This window comes from Sminthopsis crassicaudata, chromosome 6 (genome assembly GCF_048593235.1).
Source record: "Sminthopsis crassicaudata isolate SCR6 chromosome 6, ASM4859323v1, whole genome shotgun sequence".
Classification (NCBI taxonomy): domain Eukaryota; kingdom Metazoa; phylum Chordata; class Mammalia; order Dasyuromorphia; family Dasyuridae; genus Sminthopsis; species Sminthopsis crassicaudata.
Genome location: NC_133622.1, coordinates 42,014,089 through 42,040,583, shown reverse-complemented (window position 1 = coordinate 42,040,583; position 26,495 = coordinate 42,014,089). Strand labels below are relative to the sequence as shown.

At 36.8% G+C, this 26,495-nt stretch overlaps 2 protein-coding genes across 3 annotated transcripts in view; both read left to right on the top strand.

The window, feature by feature from the left end:
• The window catches only part of HOPX (HOP homeobox), a 384,876-nt gene that overhangs the window by 257,421 nt on the left and 100,960 nt on the right, over positions 1 to 26,495 (top strand). The gene's annotated exons all lie outside the window — the stretch shown is intronic.
• Positions 1,306 to 8,204, top strand: SPINK2 (serine peptidase inhibitor Kazal type 2). 2 transcript variants are annotated; one of them, XM_074275622.1, is made up of 4 exons: positions 1,306 to 1,539; positions 4,124 to 4,176; positions 6,475 to 6,584; positions 7,843 to 8,204. In XM_074275622.1, the coding sequence occupies exons 1-4, from the start codon at positions 1,479 to 1,481 to the stop codon at positions 7,886 to 7,888; spliced, it is 270 nt and encodes an 89-aa protein (XP_074131723.1). In that variant the 5' UTR covers positions 1,306 to 1,478; the 3' UTR covers positions 7,889 to 8,204. The 2 variants fall into 2 exon arrangements, with proteins under 2 accessions (XP_074131723.1, XP_074131722.1); XM_074275621.1 differs by lacking the exon at positions 1,306 to 1,539 and adding an exon at positions 3,484 to 3,637.

The window sequence follows — 26,495 nt, the reverse complement described above, 5'->3', positions numbered from 1 at the left end:
GACTCAGTTTCCTCATCTGTAATATAAATGGGATTAGATTGACTGACTTCTAAAACCTCTTCCAACTCTAAAATCTTATGAGTCAAAATGATTTACCATTCCATACTTTAGTTTTCTCATCTTAAAAATGGAGTCTCAGAAACATTTACATGAATATAAATATATATGAACACACATGTATACTTATAAAATGCTTTAAAAAATTTAAGATGGAAGACTCTCTACAAGGTCAACCTCCTTACTTGACTTAACACATTGAAATTAGTGGCAATATTCCTCTGCCACTTTTCTTTTAAATAATAGTAAAATCTTATCTCAATTACTACAGTAATTGAAATAGAAAATAGAAAAGAACTCCATGACCAGGAATTCCAATACCCTTTCAGAATATGCCTTTTTTTTTTATTTGCGACAAAGCACAGCTAGATGATAAAACAGCACAAGGAGACTTTTTTTTTTTTTTTTTTTTTGGCTGAGGCATTTGGGGTTAAGTGACTTGCCCAGGGTCACACAGCTAGGAAGTGTTAAGAATCTGAGGTCAAATTTGAACTCAGATCCTTTCAGGGCTGGTGCTGTATCCACTGCACCACTTAGCTGCCCCTAGACAACTAGACTTTTGACACAGAATTCATTATTTCTTAGTGTGCTCCCTACTCTCCCCCTCCACTCTGCTGAAACGTTTAAATATTAGCCTTGGCAAATAAATCTTCAATAATTAAAAGAATAAATTATCTGGGGATTGGGTCCCTGAAATCAGCTCTGAGGAAGTGAGCTGGAATATGGGTAATTCAATAAACAGAGACGGGAGTGGGAGTTGGGGTGGAGAGGAGTGGAGCCAGTGGTTTGGACCCATCAGAGCTGACTTTTCTTCCGCTCACACAACATTGGCATCTCACGAATGCCTTACAGAGAAGTAAGTTCAACCTGTGTCAGATTGGCAGCTGATACAAAGTAGATTCCTGTTTTAGTCTACTTTGTGAATTTCAAACCTTTCCTCTTTCGTTTCATTTGAGCATTTATCTTTTGTTCCTTTAACCTTGTGGAATGAAAGTGTTTACCCCATCACTCGGCCCGGAGGCTGTCTCTGAGGCGGATTTGAGGCTACGGTGCTTAGGGACAGCTCCCTAAGAAAGCTCAGAGCGAGCAGCCGGAAGTAACCTTGCAAACCTCCAAGTGCCGCCTGCCCCCCAGCTCTGGGCCCAATCGTGCCCCACGTGGCTCAGGTAGAGTTGGGGCTCCGCCTTTCTCCCCCGGGCTCCCCCACGTCGCGCCTCCCAGTCCCCGTCCCACGGGCTCGGAGCTCTCTATGACGTGTGAGGGGGAGGGAGGCCTCAAGTGCCCAGGGGCCCAGAGAAGGAGGGGCCGGAGCGTAGAAGGAACCACCTTTTCCGTAGGGCCGGACACTTAGCGAGCTGCCCCCCCCCCCCCCCTCCGAGTTTTTCTGAAAGTGCTGAAGGTTTTGTTGGGAGCGCGAGGAGATGAAGCGGTTTTTCGTTGTGGTCCCCCTGTTGGTGATGCTTCTGAGCGAGAACTTTACAGGTAGAGGGCACGGTTGGGGCTGCCCAGAGCCCTCCTGTCTCCTTTCCCTTCCTCTCCTCCGCAGAGGGGGGGGGGGGGGGGGGCGCAAGAACCACGTTAAGGGCTTTTCCTGTGCTGCCCACCTGTAGGGGAAGAGGTGCCGGTAGTTGCTGGGCGGGGTGATGAGGTGGGGGGAAGAAGAAAAAAAAAAACAAAAAAAAACTTCTCCTAGATTGGGATTCTCTTAGATCCAGCCAGCAGTTGGATTAAATCTCTGCGCGGATCCCAACATCCCGGGGCTCTATGGCATGTTGCCTTTAGGAAGGAGAGATTAAATAAAAAGTTTGCCAGCCGCTCAGCCCGTCAGACTCCGGGACCACTTTCCCTTCTCAGTCTCAAACCCTTACATGGCAGAGAAGGGGAGCATTTGAATTGGTTGAGGAAGTTTAAGCTCCCTGCACTGACGAAGTCCGAGGTCCAGTCCCACCCAGCTCCGGGCGTGTTCGGGAACCTTCTCGGTTACTTTTGGGACAATGACCAGGGTCTGGCCTGGAGGGGAAAAGATGTCAGAGTCTTATAACATTTCTTCACCTTCAAGTCCCTTAAATTCTCTTTTTTTTTTTTTTTTTTTTTTTTCTGTCCCCTATTTAATGTAGTCATCTGAACTATGTGTACCTAGAGAATCTAGGAAAATGGAGATTTTTCTCCATAAAAAGCAGGAGTGGGCAGCTAGGTGGCGCAGTGGGTAGAGCACCAGCCCTGAATTCAGGAGGACCCGAGTTCAAATTTGGTCTCAGACGCTTAACACTTCCTAGCTGTGGGACCCTGGGTAAATCACTTAAGTCAGGAAAAAAAAAAAAAAAAAAGCAGGAGTTGTGAATTTAAAACAGAAAAAAAAAAAAAAATAAATAAATGATCCTATCATCTGGGGCTGAATTCTCAGTACTTGAAGGTGAGGAAGATTTTCAATAAGGCACTTTGGGGCCTCTGCAGTATTTCCAACAGTTAGACATCCATTCTTTGCTAGAATGGTTCCATGAAGAAAAACTCCCTCTCTTTCATCAAGCAACCAATTCCATTTGAGGGCCATTAATTGTTAGAAAAATTTTCCTTTCAGTAAGCCTAAATTTTCCTCTCTGCCCCTTCACTCAAGACCTAGGAGTCTGCCTTCTGAGATGAAGCTCTATAGGTCAAATAATTCTCCTCCAATGTGACAGTCCAATGAATACAGACATGATGTCCCTTCTGTGTTTTCTCCAGGATAAAGATCTCAAGTGCCTTCAACTAAACTTCATGCACCTGATCTTGAGATTTTCCTCTGATCTTGAGATTTTCCTCTGAATGCTTTTCATTTTATTTTTGCCTTTTATAAAATGTGGCACCCTCTAGATAACATTTAGATGACCAATGAGGATATATTGAGTGCCTACTTTGTGCATTATCATCACTTCCTTAATCCTAAGAGACATTATATGTCTCTTCAGTTCCCTAAGCTTGCATGACCAATTTTTTTATTATTCTAGTATTTTATTTTTCCCAATACATGCAAAGATAGTTCTCAACATTCATCTTTGCAAAACCTTTTGTTCCAAAATTTTCTCCCTCTCTCCCTCCGATCCCCCTTTCCCAAGAGATAGGTTAAACATGTGCAATTCTTGTAAACATATTTCCATATTCATCATGCTGAATTTTTTTGGCTGCCATATCACATTTAACTCTTTATCAAATTTGAAGTCCACTAAAATCCTGAACTCTTTTTTTTTTTTTCCCCCTCAAATGAACAGCTGCTGTTCCTTTGTCCTTCCCTCACTTGTCCTTGACAGCTTGATAAGTTAAGCTTAGGCTAACTTGTGTCATTTTGTACTGTGTGTCAGTTTTCTCAGTTTTCTTAAAAACATATTTATTCATGTCACACAACAGGATTTATTGAATCTAAAGCAGGAAGAGAACTTAGAAATCATTTTGTTTATTATTTCAGTCATGTCTGATTTCATGACATTTCATGGGGTTTTCTTGACAAAGATACTGGAATGCTTTGCCCTATCTTTCTCCAGCTCATTTTACAGAGGAAGAAATGGAGGCAAACAGGGGTTAAGGAACTGCCAGGGCCACCGAGCTGGTGAGTTTCCAAGGGTTGTCAAACACAAAATGTAGAATTAAAAGGAATATGAGCCAGAAAAGGAAAAAAAAAAAAAGAGCCTCTGTCTGGCAGGGCATAGAGTTTTAGTAAAATTGGGAAATTTTGATTATCTGGCTTTCAATTCAAAGCTGAGGAGAATAGGAATATTACTATCTTTAGCATAAATAATCCCTACACTTAACTTTACTCTGGAGCTTGAAACTCTGCTAAATTAAGACTGCTAAACACAAAGAGAGAATGATGAACAATAGAAATAAATGGTTTCCCTGCCAGGCTTCCCAAGAAAGAGTGAAAGAGCAACTATAATATTCATCCAAGGCTGGTTTTGGAGGAGGCAATAAGAGGGGCTTTAGAAAGACAAATGAGACCTGAATAAACCTGAAAATGAAAGCACTGGTGAAAGATTATTTGATAATGACTAATTTAAGAAGTGTTTATGAAACAATGTTTTTTGATTTCTTTTAGTGACTTCATCTTATGATGATCCTGATAATCCTGATGACTCCTCAGTAATAACAGTAAGTAGGAAATGACTTTCCTTGTTTCCATGTATGCTAAAGAAAGAATCACAAAATTAGACTTGAATTTCATTAAGCTTCTAGATTTAGGTTTGGCCAAAAGCAATGAAGCTCTCGGTTTCCTTTCAGACTCTAGTGTCTTACCAGGAAAGATAAAGGTATAGAGAAACACATGTAAAAGAAGTAAGTTTTGAGGGTCTAAAGAATGATTTTATTTTCTCAGTTTTCTTAAAACATATTTATGTATTCATGTTACACAACAGGATTTATTGAATCTAAAGCAGAAGAGAACTTAGAAATCATTTCATTCAGTTATTTTAGTCATGTCTGATTTCATGACATTTTATGAATTTTTTTTTTTGACAAAGATACTGGAGTGCTTTGCCATATCTTTCTCCATCTCATTTTATAGAGGAGGAAATGGAGGCAAACAGGGTTCTAAGGGACTGCCAGGGCCACAGAGCTGGTAAGATCCTGAAGCTGCATTTGTCCTCAGGTTCTCCTGATTCCAGGACTGGTGCTCTATATATACATCATAGCCCCACCTAGCTGCTCCCCCAGCCAAATTTTAAAAATAAATTTTATTTTTAGATTCATATCCTCTCTCTCCCATCTTTCCACCCCTCCCCCATTGAGAAAGAGAAAAACAAAACCCATTACAAATACATTAGATTGCTTTCTGTTTTAGGGAGGGGAAGGATGAAAGAGGGAGGGAGAAAAATTAGGAGCTTGACAACGTCTTAGAAAAATGAATATTGTAAACTATCTTTACATATATTTGGTGAAATAAAATACTAAAACAACTAAATCCCCCCCCCCCCAAATCAAATATATATAATCGAGCAAAACAAATTTTAGCATTGGCTATATCCAAAACCAAAACAAAATATAAGCTTCAAATTGTACTTGTGAAACCATCAAAACTCTCTGAAAGTGGGTATCATGTATCATCATGATTCCCCTGTAATTAATTAGTCATTTTCTAAGCTTTTCAAAATTGTGTGTATAATATCATTGATACAAATTCTTCTCTTGATTTTTTCATTATACTCTGCGTCAGTTCATACAAGTCTTTCCAGACTTTTCTAAAACCAAGCCCCTTCATTATTTCTCACAGCCATTTCCCAATTGATGTGCACATCTTCAGTTCCCATTGTTTTGCCATCACAAAAGAAGCTACTATAAATACCTTTATATGCATGAGTCCTTTTCCTCTCTAATTTCTTTGGGATATAGACCAAATGATAGTATCTTTGGGTCAAAATGTATGTACAATTTAATAGCTTTTTGGGTATAGTTCCAAATTGCTCTGGCCAGATCAATACACAGTTCCCCCAATAGTATATTAATGTAGCTCTTTTCTGATAAGCCCTCTAGAATTTGTCATTTTATTTATTTTTTGCTATCATTGCAACCTGATGGTTATGAAATGCTACTTCAGAATTGCTTTAAATTGCACTCCTCTAATAATTAGTGATTTAAGACATTTAAAAAAAATATCACTTGGGGAACGGCTTTATTTCTTATATATTTGAATCAGTTTCTTATTTATTTTAAAAATGAGACCCTTATTAAGGAAACTTAAAAAGCTGTTTTTTTCCCCAATTTATTTCATCTAATTTTAGTTGAATTCATTTTTCTTGTGCAAAACCTTTTTGACTTTATATAATCAAAATTTTCCATTTTATTCCAAGGATCCTTTCCATCTCTTATTTAGTCATGAATTCTTTTCCTCTCCATAAATGACAAATAAATCCACATTGCTTCTTTAAGCAACACTTCAGGATGTTTTTAAAAAGAATTGGTTGGGGGCAGCTAGGTGGTACTGTAGTGATTAGGGCACTGGACCTGGAGCTAGAAGGACTTGGATTGAGTTTGGCTCACTCACTTGACACAAATTACTTAAACCCATTTGCCTCAAACCCCCCCACCCCCAAAATTTAGTCACCTTTTACTGACTGTATCCAGGAGACAAGCAGAGTTGTACAATCTAATGAATTCCTATAGCTTTCTTTCTATTTTATGTTGTTAGGAAAAAAAATAATTATAATGACAACCTGTTGAATCATATGATCTTATAAAATATGGTTCCTACTATATTCTCTCTAGACAAATTTTAAGGTTTGAAGATGACTTCTTACAAAGGTGTACGTACTTTCTGACTAAGTAGCAAAGATTCAGATAGTTTTTTTAAAAAAGACATATCCATTTAAATATTAAAAATAAGGAGTATCCTATGATATTCTACTATTTGAAAAAATGTATTCCAAGCTTTCCACTAATTTTCTTCTTTCTTAGCCGGACTGCAAATCGTATGGCCTTCCAGGATGTCCAAGAAATTTAAATCCTGTATGTGGAACAGACTCCTTAACCTATGCCAATGAATGCACACTTTGTGAGAAAAATAGGTAACGTATGACCTCAATGGACCCCTCAAATTCATTCTCTACCCCTCTTAGCTTTTTGACTACTTAGAGAATAAGAGGGTCAGCTAGGTGCTGAATTCAGGAGAACCTGAGTTCAAATTCAGACTCAAATACAACACTTACTAGAGTGTGTGACTCTGGGCAAGTGACTTAATTCCAGTTGCCTGGCAAAGAAAAAAGGAAATAAGGCCTATTTACTTATTAACTAAAGGAATCAGATGTTGAGTGGTTCTTAGGAGTCAGAGTTAGAAAAAATGGCTATGATTCAGTTGATGTTACTCTGCTGTCTTAAGTTAATGAAGGACAAAAATTAGGAAATTCAGATCACAGGGTTTAGAGACAGAAGAGAGCTTTTGTCTTAGGTTTATAGGGATAATTTCAGAGGATGAAAAAATGGTCAATCTTTTCTATTCATTCCCTAACATTAAGCAGTAAATTGTTCTCTAAATTTTTTAAATTAACAAACATTTATTTCCCCCCTTCATTTCCTTCACCCATTGTACAAGAAAAACAAAACTTTTATATCAAATATGCATAGTCAAGCAAAACAAATTCTGTTCCTATGGCCTTCACACAGTGTATACAAGTATAATAATAGTTAAAATTTGTATAATTCTTTAAGGTTTGCAATGTGCTGTACATATCTTATCTCACTTGACTCACAACATCCCTGGAAAATAAATGATAATATCATATTCTATTTATCTTATTGGGAACTGGGTCTCAGAGATTAAATGTCTCTTCCTGTTTTTCATAGCTAATCAAAAGCTTGAGTCAACATTCAAACCTAGATTGTTATACCAGACTTTTTATACAGCATGAAAATTGTATGTTTATTTGGCTCACTGTACTTCATGTACTTCAATGCACTTAGTGTTCTTGATGAAATGAGCTAGCCACTCACAATTCCTGCTTTAAAAACCATATATTCTCAGTGCTTTGGATTGGGTAGAGCCAAAGTTTTCACATGCTCCTCTCCATGCACATCCCCAGTCATACCGTCCTCCACAGAGGGACATTATGGAGATGGCAAGATGCTCCTTGCTGACATAGACATTTCACTTTTTCCTCTTCTCCAACAGTGCATGATTTCCCCAGAATTGAGTGAATACTCTCCTCAGAATATATCACACAGCATGCAAAGCTATTTTTAAAAAAAGGTTGGGTGAAAGAGGCATTTTGTTTTATTTCCTTTTGAGATAGGGTAAGCCATGATTGAGATCCTCTGTTCTGTTTGCAGGGAGCAAGGCAAAGATGTTAAAATCAAATGGAGGGGACGTTGCTGAAGGGTCAATAGAAGAAACTACAGCTGAGAGAAAATACTGTAAAATGGGAATATTACCTGCAATTTCAGCTATTGTTTTTCAAGTTTCATAAATTTCCTTGATTCCTAAAGTGCTTCCCAGAAGATTTATTACTAAGATCTAATTGAGAGAGAAGATATGGGAAGGAACTGAAAGGCTTAGACATATGGCTTTTAAAAACCTCCATTTTTTTTCTTTTACTGGGTCTCTCTTCTGCAGTCTTAGTTAAGATCTTATTTGCCTGATGGTTTTTGCATTGTCTCCAAGCTTAATAAAACCAGATTTAGTTCCACTGCAATGTGAGAAAGTCACTGCCCTCTCTGCCTTGTTTCACTTGCTGCATTCCCTTCCAAGTGAAAAAGTACATTTTACTGATCAGGAACAGTCATCTGTTCATGATGAAATAGGAAGTTCTTTCCATAATTTTGTGCTGTTTTGGTCTAAAATGCCATCACCTCAGCAAATAGTACTCTATTTACTTTGATTTTCAAATCAAGTAGTTTGTCCATGTCCTTTGCAGAGACTTCATACAGAGTTTTAATGATGATGAGTAATCTGAATGAGCTCACTGCTCTGTGGCTTCCCTCATTTTAAAAGAGATAACTTTTAAAAAGTGTTTTAAAATAATAGCTTTTTATTTTCAAAATATGCAAAGATAGTTTTCAACATTCATTCTTTCAAAACTTCTTCTCCCTCCTTCCCCCTACACCCTCCCCTAGACAGCAAGTGATCCAATATAGATTAAACATGTGCAATTCTTTTATAAGTATTTCCACAATTACCATGCTGCACAAGAAAAATCAGATCAAAAAGGAAAAAATGAGAAAGAAAACAACAACAAAAAAGTAAAAATATTATGTTGTGGTCCACACTCAGTTCCCACAGTCCCCTCTCAGGATGCAGATGGCTCTCTCCATCACAAGACTATTGGAACTGGCCTGAATCATCTCATTGTTGAAAAGAGCCATGTCAGTTAGAGTTGATCATCACATAATCATCTTGTTGCCATGTACAATGATCTCTTGGTTCTACTCACTTCACTTAGGCTGGTAGTTCTGCAACCCGACTCTCATCGGGAATGGGTTAATGAAAAAACAATACATACACTCACACACACATACACACAAAGGTATAAAGGTACTCTAAATTATGTAATAAGGAAAGCAGACAGGGAAGGAGAAGATAAGGGAGAGATCTTTAGAGAGAAACCTTACATCAGATCATGGTTAAAGAGAAAACAACACAAACATTTAGAAGGAAATAATCTAAATTTATAAAGAAATGAGACTGAGGGAATAGGATAAAAGGGGCATGTATAAAAAAATGTATAGATTAAGGGAAAGAGTGTGGGTAGGAGAAAATAAAAGAAAGATCCTTGGAGTGGGGTAGGTTGAGAAGAAAATAAGGTAGTGGATAGAAGTAAAGTGAAGGAGTCAGGAGGGATTGGAAATGAGATAGGAAATAACACAAATCTAATAATAAAGATCAGGAGCAGTATTAGGTAAAAAATGCAGGAGTAGTAATCATGACCTCAAGACAAAATTAAAGCTAAAATAGAATTAAGAGAGATAAATAGCAAAACTACATCATATGTCAGCCATAATTGTTTTAGACTACTTAAAATAGACAGTATAAAAGTTGGAATATTGCTGTGGTGTAGGAAATGAGTTGGTGGATTTAGAAAAATAGACTTGAACTGAGGATGATGCTATCCACCTTCAGAGAAACGGATAAGTTTAGTATAGCCTTACAAATGAACATATATGTGTATGTGTATGATGATAGATATCTAGGTATATATACACATTTATAAAATATATTTACAAATATACATACAAATATATATGTGCGTATATATGCACATATATGTATATCTCCATGCCTAACTCTAGCCTTGGGGTTCAGTAAAGGAAGGGGGGAAAAGAATAAAGTAAAAAGTACACAGCAGAGAACTAGAGAAAACTTACAAGGAAGCTGAGAATAATCAAATCACTCACAGTTCATCATTGTACCTTATTGCTGTTACTATGTACAGAGTTTTCCTGGTTCTGCTCACTTCACTTTGCATCAGTTCATATACTACTTTCCTGGTTTTTCTGAAATCTACCTGCTCATTTCTTATAGCACAGTAACATTGCACTACATTCATATACCACAACATGTTTAGCCATTCCTTAGTTTATAGATATTCCTTCAATTTCTAATTATTTGTCTGTACAAAATGAGATGCTATAAATATTTTTGTATAGTTAGTCTTCTTTATTGGGATGTGGTATTCTATCCACTGTATCACTTACCTGCCCACCAAGACATAAAAATAGTCATTTATCCAAGATTTTCAATATTTATAAGTATGTATTTTTATTTTAGTGGCAAACAATGGGATAAGTGAATGATGGGATTTTTTTGTTCTAATGGTAACCAAATAACAAAATACTTGGCACATTATAAGTGCTTAATAAACACTCAGAGATGACTGAAAGACTGTATCACCCTAACAGAGGCAATGGGACATAGGATTAAAAAGTGGATCTTGAAACAAGGGAGATTAGTGTTCAAGTCCTCTCCCTGACACACATCAGACACTGGACAAATTATTTGGTCTCTTATTGTTCCAGGGAACTCTTTAAGATTCTTAGTTACTGGGAAGGAGCTGGCCTGCATTAGTAGAGTCTCCTTACCTGGGAATGAGAGAAATCACAGATCTGGTGCTTTTAGTAACGCCTTACTATGCACTGGAAAAGCCCTTTTTTGTTTTTCTTTTTGAAATTAAATTTATATATAATATATAAAAATATTTTATAAAATATATATTTTATGTATTTATAATAGCTATTTTCAAAATACATGCAAATATAGTTTTCAACATTCACCCTTGCAAAAAATTGTTCCAAATTTTTCTCCCTCTCTCCCCACTTTCCCCTTTCCTTAGATAGCAAGTAATCTAATAATACGTTAAATGTGCAATTCTTCTAATCATATTTCCACATTTATCATGTGGCACAAGAAAAATCAGATAAAAGGGGGGTAACTGAGAAAAACAAGCAAACAAAAAAAATGGTGAAAATACTATGTTGTGTTCCACATTCATTTCCCACAATCCTCTCTCTGGGTCAGATGGCTTTCTCCACGAGTCAATTGGAACTGCCTTGAATCATCGTTGAAAAGAGCCAAATCCATCACAGTTGATCATCACAAAGTCTTTTTGTTGTAGTGTACCATGATCTCCTGGTTCTGCTCATTTCACTCACCATCAGTTGATGTAAGTCTCTCCAAGCCTCTCTGTATTCCTCCTGTTGGTCATTTCTTACAAAACAATAATATTCCATAACCTTCATATACCATAATTTACCCAACCATTCCCCAGCTGATGGGCACCCACTCAGTTTCCACACTGGAAACTACTGCCACAAACATTTTTGCACCCGTGGATCTGGAAAAGCTCTCTTTTAGCCTCAAAACCCACAAAGAAAATATAAATTAAAACTGTTAAAAATGTCTGCCCACCCCACTGTTTGCCCACTGCCATCTCCTGACCTGTTTTGGCTGGGATGCTGCTGGGAGTGCACACCTGTCAATGCTTTAGGATTCAGCTGGATCCCGTGGCCGGTGCTAGAACACCAGGGGGCAGTGGCTCCTAGGGAATAGTCCCTGCAGACCAGCGCATCTGTCCAACACATGTTCCAAAGAAATGCTGCAGAACTGATGACTCCTGATCCATATTTCAGCTCCTATTGAGTCTGTCCTTGGGGCAGCTTTGCAAACCTGAAAGCTGCCTCGGACTGCTGCCTGCTCTGATTCCTTGAAGGCGCTATTCCAACGTTACTAACCAAAGGTGGTCCATCTCCCTTCTCAAAGGGCAACTCTCACAATCACAGAACTGTGGCCAGTGACATCAGACATCTGGACCAAAGGCAGATCAGTCTCGCAGCCTCCCTGGAGGGGCCTGCAAGTGGGGAGCTCCTTCCAGGATAAATGAATGAAATGGTGTAAATCTGAATTAGGAGAAGCTGGGATGTAGAGAGCAATCAGGAATAGCATAAAACCTAACTGACCATCCTAACATAAGATTGATGTATTTAGTAAACATCCCAGAAAGGGAACAAGTAATTCCTTTGAGAGTGGAAAAGTCTATTCACACTATAGACTCTTTGGGGCGGGGCTGGAGGCTGTGTTTTGTATCTGACTTTTCTGGCTCATTTCCTTACACTGTCTATCAGGGTCCCTTCAACTTTGGAATCTCTATTTTCAGGTTCAAAGTAAGGCTCATAGGAGCCAATAACAATCAAAACAAACTCGCCCTCTCTCCAGAAATGCAATGGAACTGGGCTCAAATTCTGATTCTGATTCTTACATTCCAAGTCACTTATTATTCTCAATTTCTTTGGCTATAACTCAGCTTCTTCAACTGTCAGTCCCAACCCCATATTGGGTCTCTTAATTGAATGTAAAAGTTGCAAAATTATGATTTATTATCTATATTTGATTTTTATACCTATTTTATATACCTATATACCCAGGGTAACTTAAAAATTCTCAAGGGAAAAAGGCGTAGTGAGAGAAAAAAACATTGAACTAGATGAAAGGAAGCGAAAAAAACCATTTATTAAGCACCTACTATGTGTTGGGCACTGTGATAAGCATTTTATACATATTTTATTTTCTATCTGCAACAGCTCTGGGGTTGCAAAACCCTAATGTAGGTTTTAGTACTTAGTAGACATTATAATCTCCATTTTTCCAGTTGAGGAAACTGAAAGAAAGGTTAAGTAGCTTGTTCACGGTCACATATCTAGTAAGTGTCTGGGGACTGAATTTGAAATCAGGACTTTAGGTCCAGGACTCTACCCACTGCACCACCCAGCTACCTGATGATGGCTTCTAAGGCTCCCTCTAGCTCTTTTACTCTATAAACCGGAGAGATAAGATAGAGCAGGTGAAATGTTAAACAAAATTTAACAATTCAAACAACCAGCAGATGATAATTATCAGAAAATTAATTCTATGGAAATTTGGAGGAGAGAAATCTCTTCAGGCTATTGGGAGGGAAAAGCTTTACAAAGTATATGGTATATAACCTTGATTTTGAAGAAGGGGGAGGTTCTGAAAAAGCAGAAAGATATTTTAGGTTGGTGATATACCAGATGATGAAAAATCCTCAATGCAAAGCTAAGTGAGTTTGAACTCTAATTTTTTTTAGAAAGACAAATTCATTTTATTTATGTTTTTATGTTAAATCCAATATAGGTATGCATATTTATACAATTGTCTTGCTGCACAAGAAAAATCAGATCATAAAGGAAAAAAATGAGAAAATAAAATTCAAGCAAACCACAATAAAAGGAGTGAAAATGCTATGTTGTGATCCACCCTCAGTTCCCACAGTCTCTCTCTGAGTATGGATGGCTTTCATCATCACAAGATCATTGGAACTGGCTTGAATCATTTCATTGTTAAAGAGAGTCACATCCATTCAGAACTGATCATAGTATAATCTTCTTGTTGCCATGTACAATGATCTCCTGATTCTGCTCATTTCACTTAACATCATGAACTTTAATTTTTTAAAGTAGAAGACTGACATTAAGTACAAATTTGTTACAAAACCTCAACTGGGCCCTTACTGCTGCTAGGCAATCCTATCATACCTCCCCATTAACTCTCCTACTCTTCCAAACATTTTCATCCCTCCCCAAATCTCTCATGGCTCCCTTTCCCATCATACCCTCAGTTGAGAACCTTATTTCATATTTGACAGAAAAAAATGAGGCCATTCACTATGAATTCCCTTTTCTCCCATTTTCTTCATCTATCTCCCTGATGACTTCTGACATTCTCTCCTAACTTGATAAAGTGGCCTTCTCCCTTACCAAGGCTAACCTCTCTACTTGTTCAAGTGATCCCATTCCATCCTGTCTCCTACCACAGATTACCCCCTTTCTTTCACTGGTTTTTTAACCTCTTCCTCTTTACTGGCTCATTTCTTTTTTCTTTTAGTATATATTTCTTTATGAATCACATTGGGAGAGAAAAATCAGAACAAAAGGGAAAACCAAGAGAGGAAAAAAAAAAAACAAGAAAAAGGAGAAAAAGTGAACACAGCATGTGTTGATTTACATTAGTCTCCATAGGTTTCCCTCTAGACACAGATGGCATTTTCTATCCAAAGTTTGTTGGAATTGTATTGGCTCATTTCTTACTGCTGACAAACATGTGCATGTTTCCCCCGACCCTGAAAAAAATCCTCATTCTATTCCTCTATGACTATCGATTATAGTTCTATTTCTCTTTAGCTCTTTGGGGCTAAACTCCAAAAGATCATCTCTGATAGGTCCCTTCACCTTCTCTCCTTTTTCTCTCACCTTCTATTGGAAGCCATCCTCAACCCCCACAGTGCTTTTTATCTAATAATTATTACCTATTGCTCCTGTTACATCTTGCTTTGTATATATTTATTTGTATGTTTTCTTCCTCATTGGATCACAAATTTTTGAGGGCAGGGACTGCCTTTCATCCCTTTTTGTATCTCCAGTGCTTTGCACAGTATCCGGCACAAAGTGGATATTTAATAAATGGTTATTGATTGATAAATTCTGTAAAAACTTATTGGACAATTACTATCTACAAAATTGATGGGGAAGCAAGGATAGATATGATACAGATCCTGCTCTCAAGAAACCAAAGATGTCAGGAAAAACAGGTAAGATATACAGAATTAACTGAACCTGGTCAATCAATAAACATTTATTAAGCACCGACTATATGCTATATTAGCACAAGTAGAATGTGCTCAGTGCAAAAGCAAAGTTCAGGTAAAGGGCTTTGAGGCTGAAAGAGCTGGTAGGGGAAGGAGGGCAGGTGTGTTAGCCAAAGCTTCATTGAGGAGACTGCTTCTGAGTCTTGAAGAAATGAAGGGATTTTTATAAGCAGAGACCATAAAGGGGGCAAACACATCTTAATGTCTGCCTGGAGATGAGAACAGGCAGGATGAGAGGAGGGGAGAATGAATGGTTCAGTCTGTCAGGGACAGAAAAGCACAAGAAGGCTTTTAGTATCAGGGAGACAAGATTACAAAATTAGCTGCAGTCAGATTATGGAAAGCCTTGAATGCCAAAATAAAGAGTTTATATTTAAGTCAGAAGCTTCTAAAACATAAAGAAGTGCCGTGAATTAAGATTACAAACACAAATGGGATGGAGGATGGGTTTTAAGAGGAGATAGATTCAAGGCAGGGAGATCACTTAGGCTGGTCAACCCTGTGACTGCTACTGAGTGAATAGAGGAAACTCACATAAAATGGCCAGGATGAATATCTCTACTATCTCCCTACTAAACCTAGAGGCAAAGGCCACCTTTAGCAGTCAAAGGACCATTACAAGAGCTTTGGAGTGTGCTTATGAATATTGATGAATTCAATATTATGAATATTTTTTTCAAGTATTTCTCAGGCTCCAAAACTCAATAGTGTACCTGAAAGTTACTCCCTTTTCTGTTTGCAATTCAAGATTCTCCTATTAAAAATATCTAACAAAATTAGATTAAAAAAAAAAGAATCTATTATTTTGTGTATTTTAGATCATGCAGGACACAATTATTTCCTAGAGGAGGTCGAATCTAAGTGGAAAATAAATGTCTCTCAAGCTGCATTTGCAGCTAATCTAATCCTACAAGGAAATTCTGCGAACTCTGGGAGAAGCATAGAGCCTACATGAAAGAGAATCAAATGTTTGGGTTTTATTTTTAAAAGGACCTGATCAACAGCCAGCTTCCTTCCTGAGGGGAAGGTCCAAGGGTTATGTTCTCAACTGCAGGGACTGGTTTTAAGAGCAGAATTCGGCCACCTAGACTGGGACATTTGAGGCACAGGGCTCTGAAGCTCCTGAAATGATGAATTCCAGGCTATACAAAATCCAAAGTGACCTCAGAGTCCAAGGGAATTTTGCAGATTCAAGTTAGGAAACGGTTTCCAAGGATTCAAAAATAGCACCGAGGTCATGGCTGCCAGATGAATTTTCTCAGTGAAATTTAAAAGCTCACTGGAGGCAGGGCAGTCCAGTAGAGTGAATACTGCTTCTGCAGGCTAGAGAAAGGGAGTGCAAACCCAATGTCTAAGAATTATCCTCTGTGATCTTGGATGTAATTTCCCTAGTTTCCTCATCTATAAAATGGTCATCAGGGCAGGCAGAGAGAAGCACTAAATTTCCTTTGAGCTCGTTCTTCCCCTAGGAGCTTCTGAATTTTGAAATTATAACTTTGATTTAGAAAGGTCTCCATTCTGCTTTCTAAGGCCTTAAAAATATTTATTAAAAGTGAGGTCTTAAATATATGTGTGTGTATATATATATATATATATATGTATATATATTTAAGACCTCATTTATTTATATTATATATTATATACATATATATATATATATATGTATATTTTGCAGAGGCAATTAAGGTTAAATGACTTGCCCAGGGTCACATGGCTAGGATGTGTTGAGTATCTGAGATCAGATTTGAACTCAGGTTTTCCTGACTTCAGGGCTGGTGCTCTATTCACTGCACCACCTAGCTGCATTTAAAATATTTTAACTCTTAAAAATGTGTTATTAAAATATTTTTAACTTTGAAAAATGAGTTAAAAACTAGTTCTTTGAACTACTAAGTATCTCCATGAAGTTGAGAATGTTATCTAGATTTTCCTCATTGCTCTCTTATATACCCTCCTTTTTCTCCCTTACCTCTGGAGCCAGATATAACTGAGAATAAAAAAACTATGGTCCCAAATCATAATAATCAAGCTTAGCCCTCAAGAAGAGATAAGAGAAGAAATCTCCCATCTTACTTTGCAAAGGTCATGTGCATATACAATTTGTAACATTGCCTTTTTAATGTATTGGTTAGGATTATTGAATTTTTTTAAAAACAATTTTTGAAGAGATTTCCTGGAAGTATGGGGATGTTGGAAAATGTAGGTGATGTAAAAAAAAAAAAAAAAAAAAAAGACAATTTTTTTCAAACAAAACAGTAAAAATCCTAGTAACTAATTACACACGAGTAAATTCTCCCTCTTTTTCAACAGGAACATTAATATAATTCTCCAATGGGGGGGTTGTGTTTTCTTTATTGCCTCCCCTATGTGGTCCATACTGACCGATACTTTAAATTAAGGCAATGACTTCAGAAGGCACTGATAAGAAGGCCAGGTCTCTTGTTGCTCTTGCCTGAGATCAGAGAGGAAACTTCCCCTGAGAATGAATCATAGACCTTCATAGGAGGTGCACCCAAGTCCCTGACTGCTTAGCTAACCACATCCACAGATAACAGAAACATGGGGGCTTACAAACAGAACACACCCCGCTGGTTTCCTTTCCCAGAAGGGAGAGTCCCAGTGCAGGAGGAAATGCCCCTAACTGGGCTGTTTCCTGCTGAGGATGTCCCATCTGACTCTTCATTCTGCAGCACTATATTTATAGTATCTGGCGGGGGCCAGCTGGAATGGTCATCTCCAGCCTGGACTTCCCTGCCTCGGCCTGATTGTGTGTGCAAAGCTCTGATGCTCGGGTAAATGCTTGCACCTTTCCTCCCTTGGGGCATCCAGAGTAGACCCTTGATAAACCCTCCTGCAATCCTAGAGCAGATGGAGACATGGCCCCTGGATGCGTTCTGTTAGCACATGCTTCTGGGGGATGATCACACCTCTGTTACTGATGGGGGTGAAGTCCACTAACCAGGAGCTTGCTAATGTATTTCCCCACGTTTTGTCCATCCACATCAGCACTCAAGCACCCTTTAGAAACTTTTCCCACTTCATCCCCTTTTCACTTCAGTGATATTTACAAGATCCTGAGTGTATATAGGTATTTAAATAGTATACAAATCAAACATTTACTGATAATAAATCATCATTTCATGACCCCCACATTCATTTATGTGATTGCATGTGGAATCCCAAGCTTTGCTTTAGAAAGAGCTAATGCTGTGCCCTACATCATGAAATTACAATTGATAGAAATATTGTAGAGTGATTCCTGGTGAGGAAAGCCTGAGCTAGATCAGAGATGTCAAAGATACAGCAATCTCCTGCAACAGTCCTACGTGTGACCTGAACTAAAATATAATTGAGACATATTTAACAAAATAAATACAAATATGATAAAAACATAAAATTAATTGTGGTGTTTTTTCTCAATAGTACTTTATTTTTCTAATTATAGTTTTCCATTTTAATTACAATAAAGATGGTTTTCAATATTCATTTTGGTAAGATTGTGAGTTCCAATTTTTTCTGCCTCTCTCCCTTCCCTTCCCCCTCCGCAAGAGAGCAATCTGATATAGGTTATACATGTACAATCATTTTAAACATATCTTTATATTTGTCATGTTGGAAAAGAAAAATCAGAAAAGGAAAAAAACCACAAGAAACAAAAAGCAAAGAAACAAAAAAAGGTAAAAATAGTATGCTTTGATCTGCATTCAGTTTCCATAGATGGAGACAGATGGCATTTTCCATCCCAAGACTATTGGAATTGTCTTGGATCGGTATATCGCTAAGGAGAGCTAAGTCTGGCATAACTGATCACATAATTTTGCTCTTCGGTGGATAATGTTCTCCTGGTTCTGCTCTAATACATGTTCTAAGTCAATACATGTTCATAGGAATCCTTATGTTCCGTTCAGTGAATCCCTATTTGAATTTGACATCAGTGGACTTGATGACTTATGAGATTCCTTTCAAGTTCAGATTTAATTATTTTTGTAATTCTGTGATTTTTATAGTGTCTTCCTCATTCTTCTGACACTTCCTGTGAGCTGAGGTGACACCTCTAGGTGCCTTTTCATTAAGACTTTAAAAAATTGTAGATCACCTGGCCAGTACCTGGGAAAAGCTGGGCCCTACCTAGCCTTGATCAGCAGTTTCTAACTGCCCCCCAAGAATCCCTCAGCCCCACTCCCCATATCCAGCAGTTTCTAAGTGCCTCTGTTCCTGGACAAAAGTTCCAAGGATATTCCTGCCATCTTGTTCTTGTAATCCCCTGACAACTTTAATTGCCTTCCTATAGTTTAGCTGTCCTGTGTATCCAGACTATACATCTTCCTTCTGTTTCCCATGACCATACCCTCTAAGAACCCCCTCCTCCCTTTCCTCCCTGAGCATTGCAGTCTGAATAAGGGAACACTTTGTCCTGAATTGCTGCTCTTCCCCCACCCAAATAAATGTCTCACTATTTACTGATCACCTAATTGGTCTGAGTTATTTTTTTTCTTTCCAATTTGAAATGATGCTGGATGGTCCAGTCCCAATTTTGTCTCTGGATTATTTAGAATCAAGAATTTAAGTAAATAATTCTTTTGTTAAAAACATGCTACTAGGTAAAAGCCATTAAAAGTCACCAGAAAGGAAGTTATAAGCCATAGTTAAGGAGGTTCCCCAAGTTTCAAAATCTCCCCGTCACTTTTGTAAGAATCATGTTTCTATTCTTTTTGCCCCAAAAGCCTATAACTGAATCCCAGTTCATTTTAAGCCAGGGCAGCCCAACTTTTATGTCCCAAGTCTAGACTGGTGTTGTAGGAGTGTGTGTGTAGTAAGAATTAACTCATGTTCCCCCAATCCCTCACCAGCACCTTGGCCCACAATACCAAAGGAAGTAAGACTTAAGAATCTCATGGGATATCCTGAGCTAGAAAGGCTAGAAGGGTCTAGAAGGGACCTAAAAGTCATTAATCATTTTATAGGTGGGGAAACTGAGTCCCAAAGGGCTAATGACTTTTCTAGGGTCACACAAATTAGATTTGTGTAAAACAAAGTTCGAACCTGTATGTTGACTCCAAATAGAGAAACTGCAGAGAAGATGAACCGTGAAGCAACAGAAAATATTGGAAAGACTACAGGGATCTTCTGTATATTGCAAATATATTTATATACATCTATATGTATGTATGCATATTTACATTTGAAATGGAAATTTCTTTATTTATTGGTAAGTGACTTGCCTAGGATCACACATCCAGTAAGTGTCAAGTGTCTGAGGTTGAATTTGAACTCAGGCCCTCCTGACTCTAGGTCTGATACTAGGTCTGATCCATCCTTTAAATTTCAGCAATCATAGTGTTACCCAGCAAATGTTTGCCAAAGTTGATGTCAATAAAATTTTAAAAATCAAATCATAGTTTAAAGACATTAGGGCAGGTTGTTAGACTGTTGGTGGATGGGACTGGCTGGGACTCTCAGGAAGAGTGAACATATAGCATAAATGTATTTACTATTGGGACATTATATATGACAATGATGAGTTCAAGTACCAGCATATTATAATGCCCACCCAGGGGCATAGTGAAAATATCTGTCTCCCTCCCTTCATCCCCATTCCTCCTTCCCTTCTTATTCTTCCCTCTCTTTCCATCTCTCTCCCCCTCTCCTTTTTCTCCTTTTCTCCCCTCTTTCCCTCCATCTCCCTCCTTCCCCAATCCTCCCTCTCTCTTCCTTTCCCTCCTTATCTTTTTTCTTCCTCCCTCCTCAGTCCTCCGCTCTCCCTTTTCCTAGTTTTGTGTTGGACACCAGGGTTTCTCCCTCAGACTTACACAGCAAGTTGGTCTTAGGGATCATGTGGCTAGGTCCTTGGGCAACATGCCTTGCTGGCACTTAAGCTCCTTTTTGTCATAATTTGCTGGAATAGTCAATTTATTTATGTGACATCTTTATTCCTCCTGAGAGAACCTCAGCTCAAACACTAAGATTGTCTGAAGATTGATCACAGATTATTTTGGGAGAATTGTATAATTGCTGCTGTTTGTGGTTTTGTTTTTCTTCTCTTGACAGGTGTTGTATGTGAGGTGATTTCTATATTTTTATTTATTGTAAATTTTATTCAAGAAATTTTATTTCTTGGAAATTGGAAACTTCTGGTGTGGAAATTTTCTCCACTAATACAGATTGGCAACTTGTTTATAGTAAATAGACTCCATTTCTTGGATACTGACTAGTTTAGTGATTTGTTTATGGTCCCATAGGGTCTTAGGACCTGAATTCAAGTTTTCTTGACTCCAAACCTGACTGCACCAAACTTCATCTCCTTAAATTTTTCTTTGCTGTTTTATTACTACATATTTTTATATTCCAACCATCTTTCCAATAATCTTCACTACATCATGTACAGGAACCTTCTCTTCACACACACAAACACACACACACACACACACACACACACACACACACACACACACACACACACAATTTTTTTTCCCTATAATTTTAGTAAACATTGTACTTTCATTAACTTAGATGTCTAGGATTTCTGCTATGTTCCATTAGCCTTTTCTTCTAGTTTTTTTTCTGTATTATATGACCTTAATGATAACATAATATTTGGTTTTAAAGTATTTAGGTAAATTCTTGTTTATAATTTCTTTTCCTTCACTGGATAAAAAAAAATTAATAATAATTCCTTTCACCTACTGTCATGGAGGCCATGGTCTGCTGAAGTTATTTCAAACTCCACATAAAAGCCAATTTTTAAGTTTTAGTGTGAATTTATACCACAAAAAATGGCAAAAAATTAGCAAATGCTACAATTCAGAACTTGATTTATTGCTTTGTTGATAACCTATATTTAAGAAAGTGATGAAGAAAATATTAATTGGAAAGATTAAACTTCAAAGTATGTCTTACAAATCTCCTTCCCTTTCTCCCCAAGAAAGCCACTGGTTAAACATTTTAAACATTTACCAGCACACCATTGCACAGAGGATAGCCCAAACCAAGAGTTATACTGTCACTGATAGAGAGAAAAGAAAAAAAAAAAAAAAAAAAGGAAAAACCATTATTTAAATTGCTTCACAAGAGAATTCCAAATGCTGCATTTGCCAAACAAATGTCAATGATAGTGATTTTATACCCTGGTTTCTAATGCTCTGCCATATTTTCAAAGTTTATTCACATAGCTAGTCTCTGAAATTAGAATTTTAAATTAAATTTATTTAATTTAAAATTTAAATATCCATTTAGTATTTAGTTCATTTGGATATTTCCTATTTTGTGAATAATTCTCTATTTCTTTTACATTTTAGTTTCATTAGCATATAATTATGCATATAGGTCAGAAAATACTTTTAATTGCTTTTTGTACTTTCACCTTTTTATTTTTGTAATTTGATTTTTTTCCTCCCTCTTCTTTAATCAGCTTTTAAAGCATTATCAATTTTGTTAGTTTTTTTGAAGAACCGGTTTTTAATTAAAAAAAAAAAAAAAAACAGCTCTAAAGTGTTTTTTCCCCTTAATTGACCTATTTCTCCTCTAATTTTTTGTTTCCTAAAGGGTTTTTTAAAACCAACTTTATTCTGAACTTAACACCAAATAATAAATAAATAAATAGTCAATTAGAAAAAAAGGAGGGTGGAACATGAAATTCTAGATCTCTTAGGTACTGATTGTTTTTCTTTTTAAATATGTAACAAATTCAACCCATAGCTTTCAAAATTGGCTTGCTAGTCTGTCCTTCTTTCAAAACTTTCTTCTATTCTCTGTATTAAAAAAAATTAGTGGCCCTCTTTTCTTTCCTTCTTTTTTTGCTATTCAATTCCTACTCCTAGCTTTCCTTAACCTCCCAACCTTACTCATTGGAAAAATAAAAATAAAGCTACTGTAGCAAATTTGTATAGTCAAGACAATATAAATTTCTTCTTTGACTGTGTCCAAAAATATATCTTATTCTTCATCTTGAATCCATTTCCACTCTATCAAGGTACAACCTACTATGTTTCATCAGTCATCTGAAATATGGCTAATCATTCCCTTAATCAGAGTTGTTTTTTTTCTTTTAAAATTTATTTTATCATTAATTTAAGGAATAAAATATCATTTCAATAGCAGAATAAGATAAAAAAGATGATTGCACATGAAACTGAAACTCTAACATGTATAACTTGCTATTCCTTTTAAATATATAATAAACATGTAAATTTCTTTCCCCCCTTAACATTGTAGTTTTTTAATTATATTGCCATTGCTTACTGATGAGTATTTCATAATTTCTTTAATTATTTTGGTTCATATTTCTGTAAAGAATGATTTATAGTTGCACTTATATAGCTTCCACGTGGGTTGGTACATGGACTCCAAGTATTTTTATACATTCTTTACTTATTTTGAATGGAATTCCTGTGTCTATCTCTTTCTACTGGGTAGCATATAGGAATGTTGATGATTTATGATTTATTTTATATCTTAAAACTTTAACTATTACCATAAATTTTTAATTGACTCATTAGAGTCCTCTGCAAAGATTATCATCTCAATGGCAAAAATCAATCATTTTATTTCTTCTTTGCTTATGATTTTCTAGTGATTTTTTTTGGGGGGGAGGGAAGTAGAGGAATTGGTTTTTTAGGGCAACTAGGTGGTACAGTGGATAGAATACAGGGGCCAGGAGTCAGGAAGACTTATCTTTGTAAATTCAACTCTGGCCTCAGACACTTACTAGCTAAATGATCCTGGCCAACTCTCTTAACCCTGTTTGTTTCAGTTCTTCATCTGTCAAATGAGCTGGAGAAGGACATGGCAAACTGCTCCAGTATCTTTGCCAAGAAAATCCCAAATGGGGTCATGAAGATTGAAAAACGACTAAACATAATTCTAGCATTTTTAACAGAGACGTGTGTTCTCTAATTTTCCATATTTTTCTTTTTTGAGGGGTTTATTTGAGGATTGTTTGCTTCTTAATTTTTAAAACTGCATCATCAACTAATTAATTTCTTTTTTCTTTTTGTTCATATGTGTTCTCAGAAATATAAGTTTTTCTCTTTTCGCTGCATCCCAGGGATTTTTATAATATTGCGAATGTGTGTGTATAATATATAATTAATATAATCACCTTGATATCAGTTTTGATCTCAAATAATACAATGCTTTCATGATCTGTCCTTTGATCTACTCATATAACTACCTTCTAGCAACAGTTGGGAATTGCTCATAAAGTGAGTGCCCCCCCGCATGCAGCATGGTCAGTATAAAATTTAATTTAATGGGCTGCCCTATCCATGCTCTTGACAGAACTTGAGAAGTTCCTTCTGGTTCTCACTCACTAATGTCTTGTTTCTCAGAGGCAGGACTGCTCTCAGGACTACCTCCTAGTCAGACGTCTGACCTGCCCTTAATTCTTGCTTGCCTGAACATATCTCCTTTGGCCAAGATATTCTATCTTATCTCATTCTTCTTGGCATTTTAGTTTATGTGGCTAATCCTTCCCAGCCAGCTTTTACATGGTATGGTTTCATAGTTCCCACTCTAGTGCAACAGGAGCCTAGGAAATCATTTTGCAAGTTGGCACATGCCCCAGGATTTCTTTCCATTGTAGTTCATCCATGATTGCTCATCTCTCAAAAATGGACGAGCTCACTCAGGATCAGAATATCACTACAAAATAAAGCTGGGGAATTTCCCATGTGACCAAGGGACTAGTTCTCAACAGTGGAAAGCTATTGCTGCTGCTCCCCTTTTTCATTCACAATCACTTTTAAAAAATACTGAATATAAGAAATTACACAAAGGCAATTTGGTTTAGTGGAGTGAAATGTGAGTTTAAATACTATCTTGTCATATGGCTGTGGGAACGTGGGTAAATAATTTAACCTCTCAGTGCTGTAGGCAATTCTTTAAGATTGCAAGTTACAGAACAAGTTTCTTTACCCATCCTATTTCACCCCCTTTTCTCACTCACTGGTACCTATTGCCCCCCTACTATTTACTGATAGTGCTACTCATTTTCTTTTTTCTTTTAAAAATAATACTTTAAAATTTCTAATTACATTAATATAATTTTAAACATTTATTTAAATGTTCCAAATTCTCTCTCTCCCTTTCTTGCCACTCTTTCCCTGAGACAGTTAAGCAATTTAATATTGGTTAGATATATGCAATCATGTAAAACATATTTCCTATATTAGTCATATTGTAAACAAAGAAATAGGACATAAAAATCACACACAAAAAATACAGTAAAAATAATATGCTTGAGCTGCATTCAGATTGTATCAGTTCTTTCTTTGGAGAGGGATAGTATTTTCTAACAAGTTGTTTAGAATTGTCTTAGATCATTATGCTGCTGAAAATAAGATAAATTTGTTTGTAGCAGATCATTATACAATGTTGCTGATACTATGTACAAAGTTTCCTGGTTTTGCTCACTTAACTCTGCATCAGTTCAATCTTGGCAAACTATAGCATCCCTCTGAGTCCCTACTTTAGTGATAATTGTCAAAAAAAAAAAAAAAAAAAACCAAGCTACACCCAGCAAAAGAACACTAGGAGATGATTATGAACCACTACACAGAATTTCCAATCCCTTTAATTTTGTCCTCCTGCATTTTGGATTTCCTTCACAGGCTAATTGTACACTATTTCAAAGTCCGATTCTTTTTGTACAGCAAAACAACTGTTTGGACATGTATACACATATTGTATTTAATTTATACTCTAACATATTTAACATGTATTGGTCAACCTGCCATCTGGGGAAGGGGAAGGAGGGGGAAAATTAGAACAAAATGTTTGGCAATTGTCAATGTTGTAAAATTGCCCATGCATATATCTGGTAAATAAAAATTATTAAAATTTTAAAAAAAGAACCAAGATCTAGCCTGTCTCTATCTGCCCAAACTGAAACCAGGCTGACTACTTGTGTTTACTACTTCCTTTTCCAATTTTTTCATTAAATATCTCTTTACTAATACATTCTAAAACTTTGTCAGGAATTAATTTCAAGAGAAAAGATGTCCCTTTTCCATATTTGTTCTCTTTCCTTAAAAACATAAATCAGGACACTTAAACCTTTCTCCAGTCTGCTATATACCTTCCTATGAGTTTTCAAAAATCATTGACAATAGCTCAACTATCACATTCATTAGTTATTTCAAACTCTAGTTTATAATTCATCAGAACCAAGAGATTTGAATCCATCAAGAGTATCCAAATGCTTAAGTTCCTCCTTGTATGCATTTCTCTGATGAGAAAGCCAAGAAGAGTAGAAAGTTTATATCTAGCAGGTAGAGAAAATACATCAGGTGAATAGCATTTACAATACATTTCACCACAAAGACTAAGGGGTTTCCTTGAAGAGTAAGACTCCTGGAGTCTGATTGTATTGATGGAAACCCAATGTAATCCCAGCTCCTGCCAAGGCAGCCATCAAAACCATCACCCATAGCTGTCAATGGCCGGCCTGAGACTGGGTGGAGCATTGTCCAGCCTCAAAGGAATCAGTCAGACCCCGCTAGTCAGATGTCACAGCTTACATAGTAAGCTTTTTTTGCTTACATTTTGTTTACATAGTAAGGAAGTTAAGATAAATCCCAGGCTGAAGTTTATGTATTAGCAATGATGACAATTATTTACTTTTCCAAAGAAAGGATTATGTTGTAGCCAATCTAATCAGTCAGCTGGAGTTTTCCCCGTGCAGAGAGTAGCTTTGGTGTGGCTACTTTCCCCCAAAAAAATTTTTAATTTCCTTAAACATGTATAAGTATTCAAATGTGTGATCAAGAGCAAAGGAAATAAAGCAAAAGGATGATTAAATATTACTAAAGAAAAGGGGAAAATAGAATGAAAAAT

Coding starts and splice junctions, on each gene's coding strand:
- SPINK2 (XM_074275621.1), top strand. CDS start 3,499: ATGTCTGATTTCATGACATTTCATGGGGTTTTCTTGACAAAGATACTG. Junction 3,638..4,123: donor CTGCCAGGGCCACCGAGCTG/GTGAGTTTCCAA, acceptor GATTTCTTTTAG/TGACTTCATCTTATGATGAT. Junction 6,585..7,842: donor ACACTTTGTGAGAAAAATAG/GTAACGTATGAC, acceptor TTCTGTTTGCAG/GGAGCAAGGCAAAGATGTTA.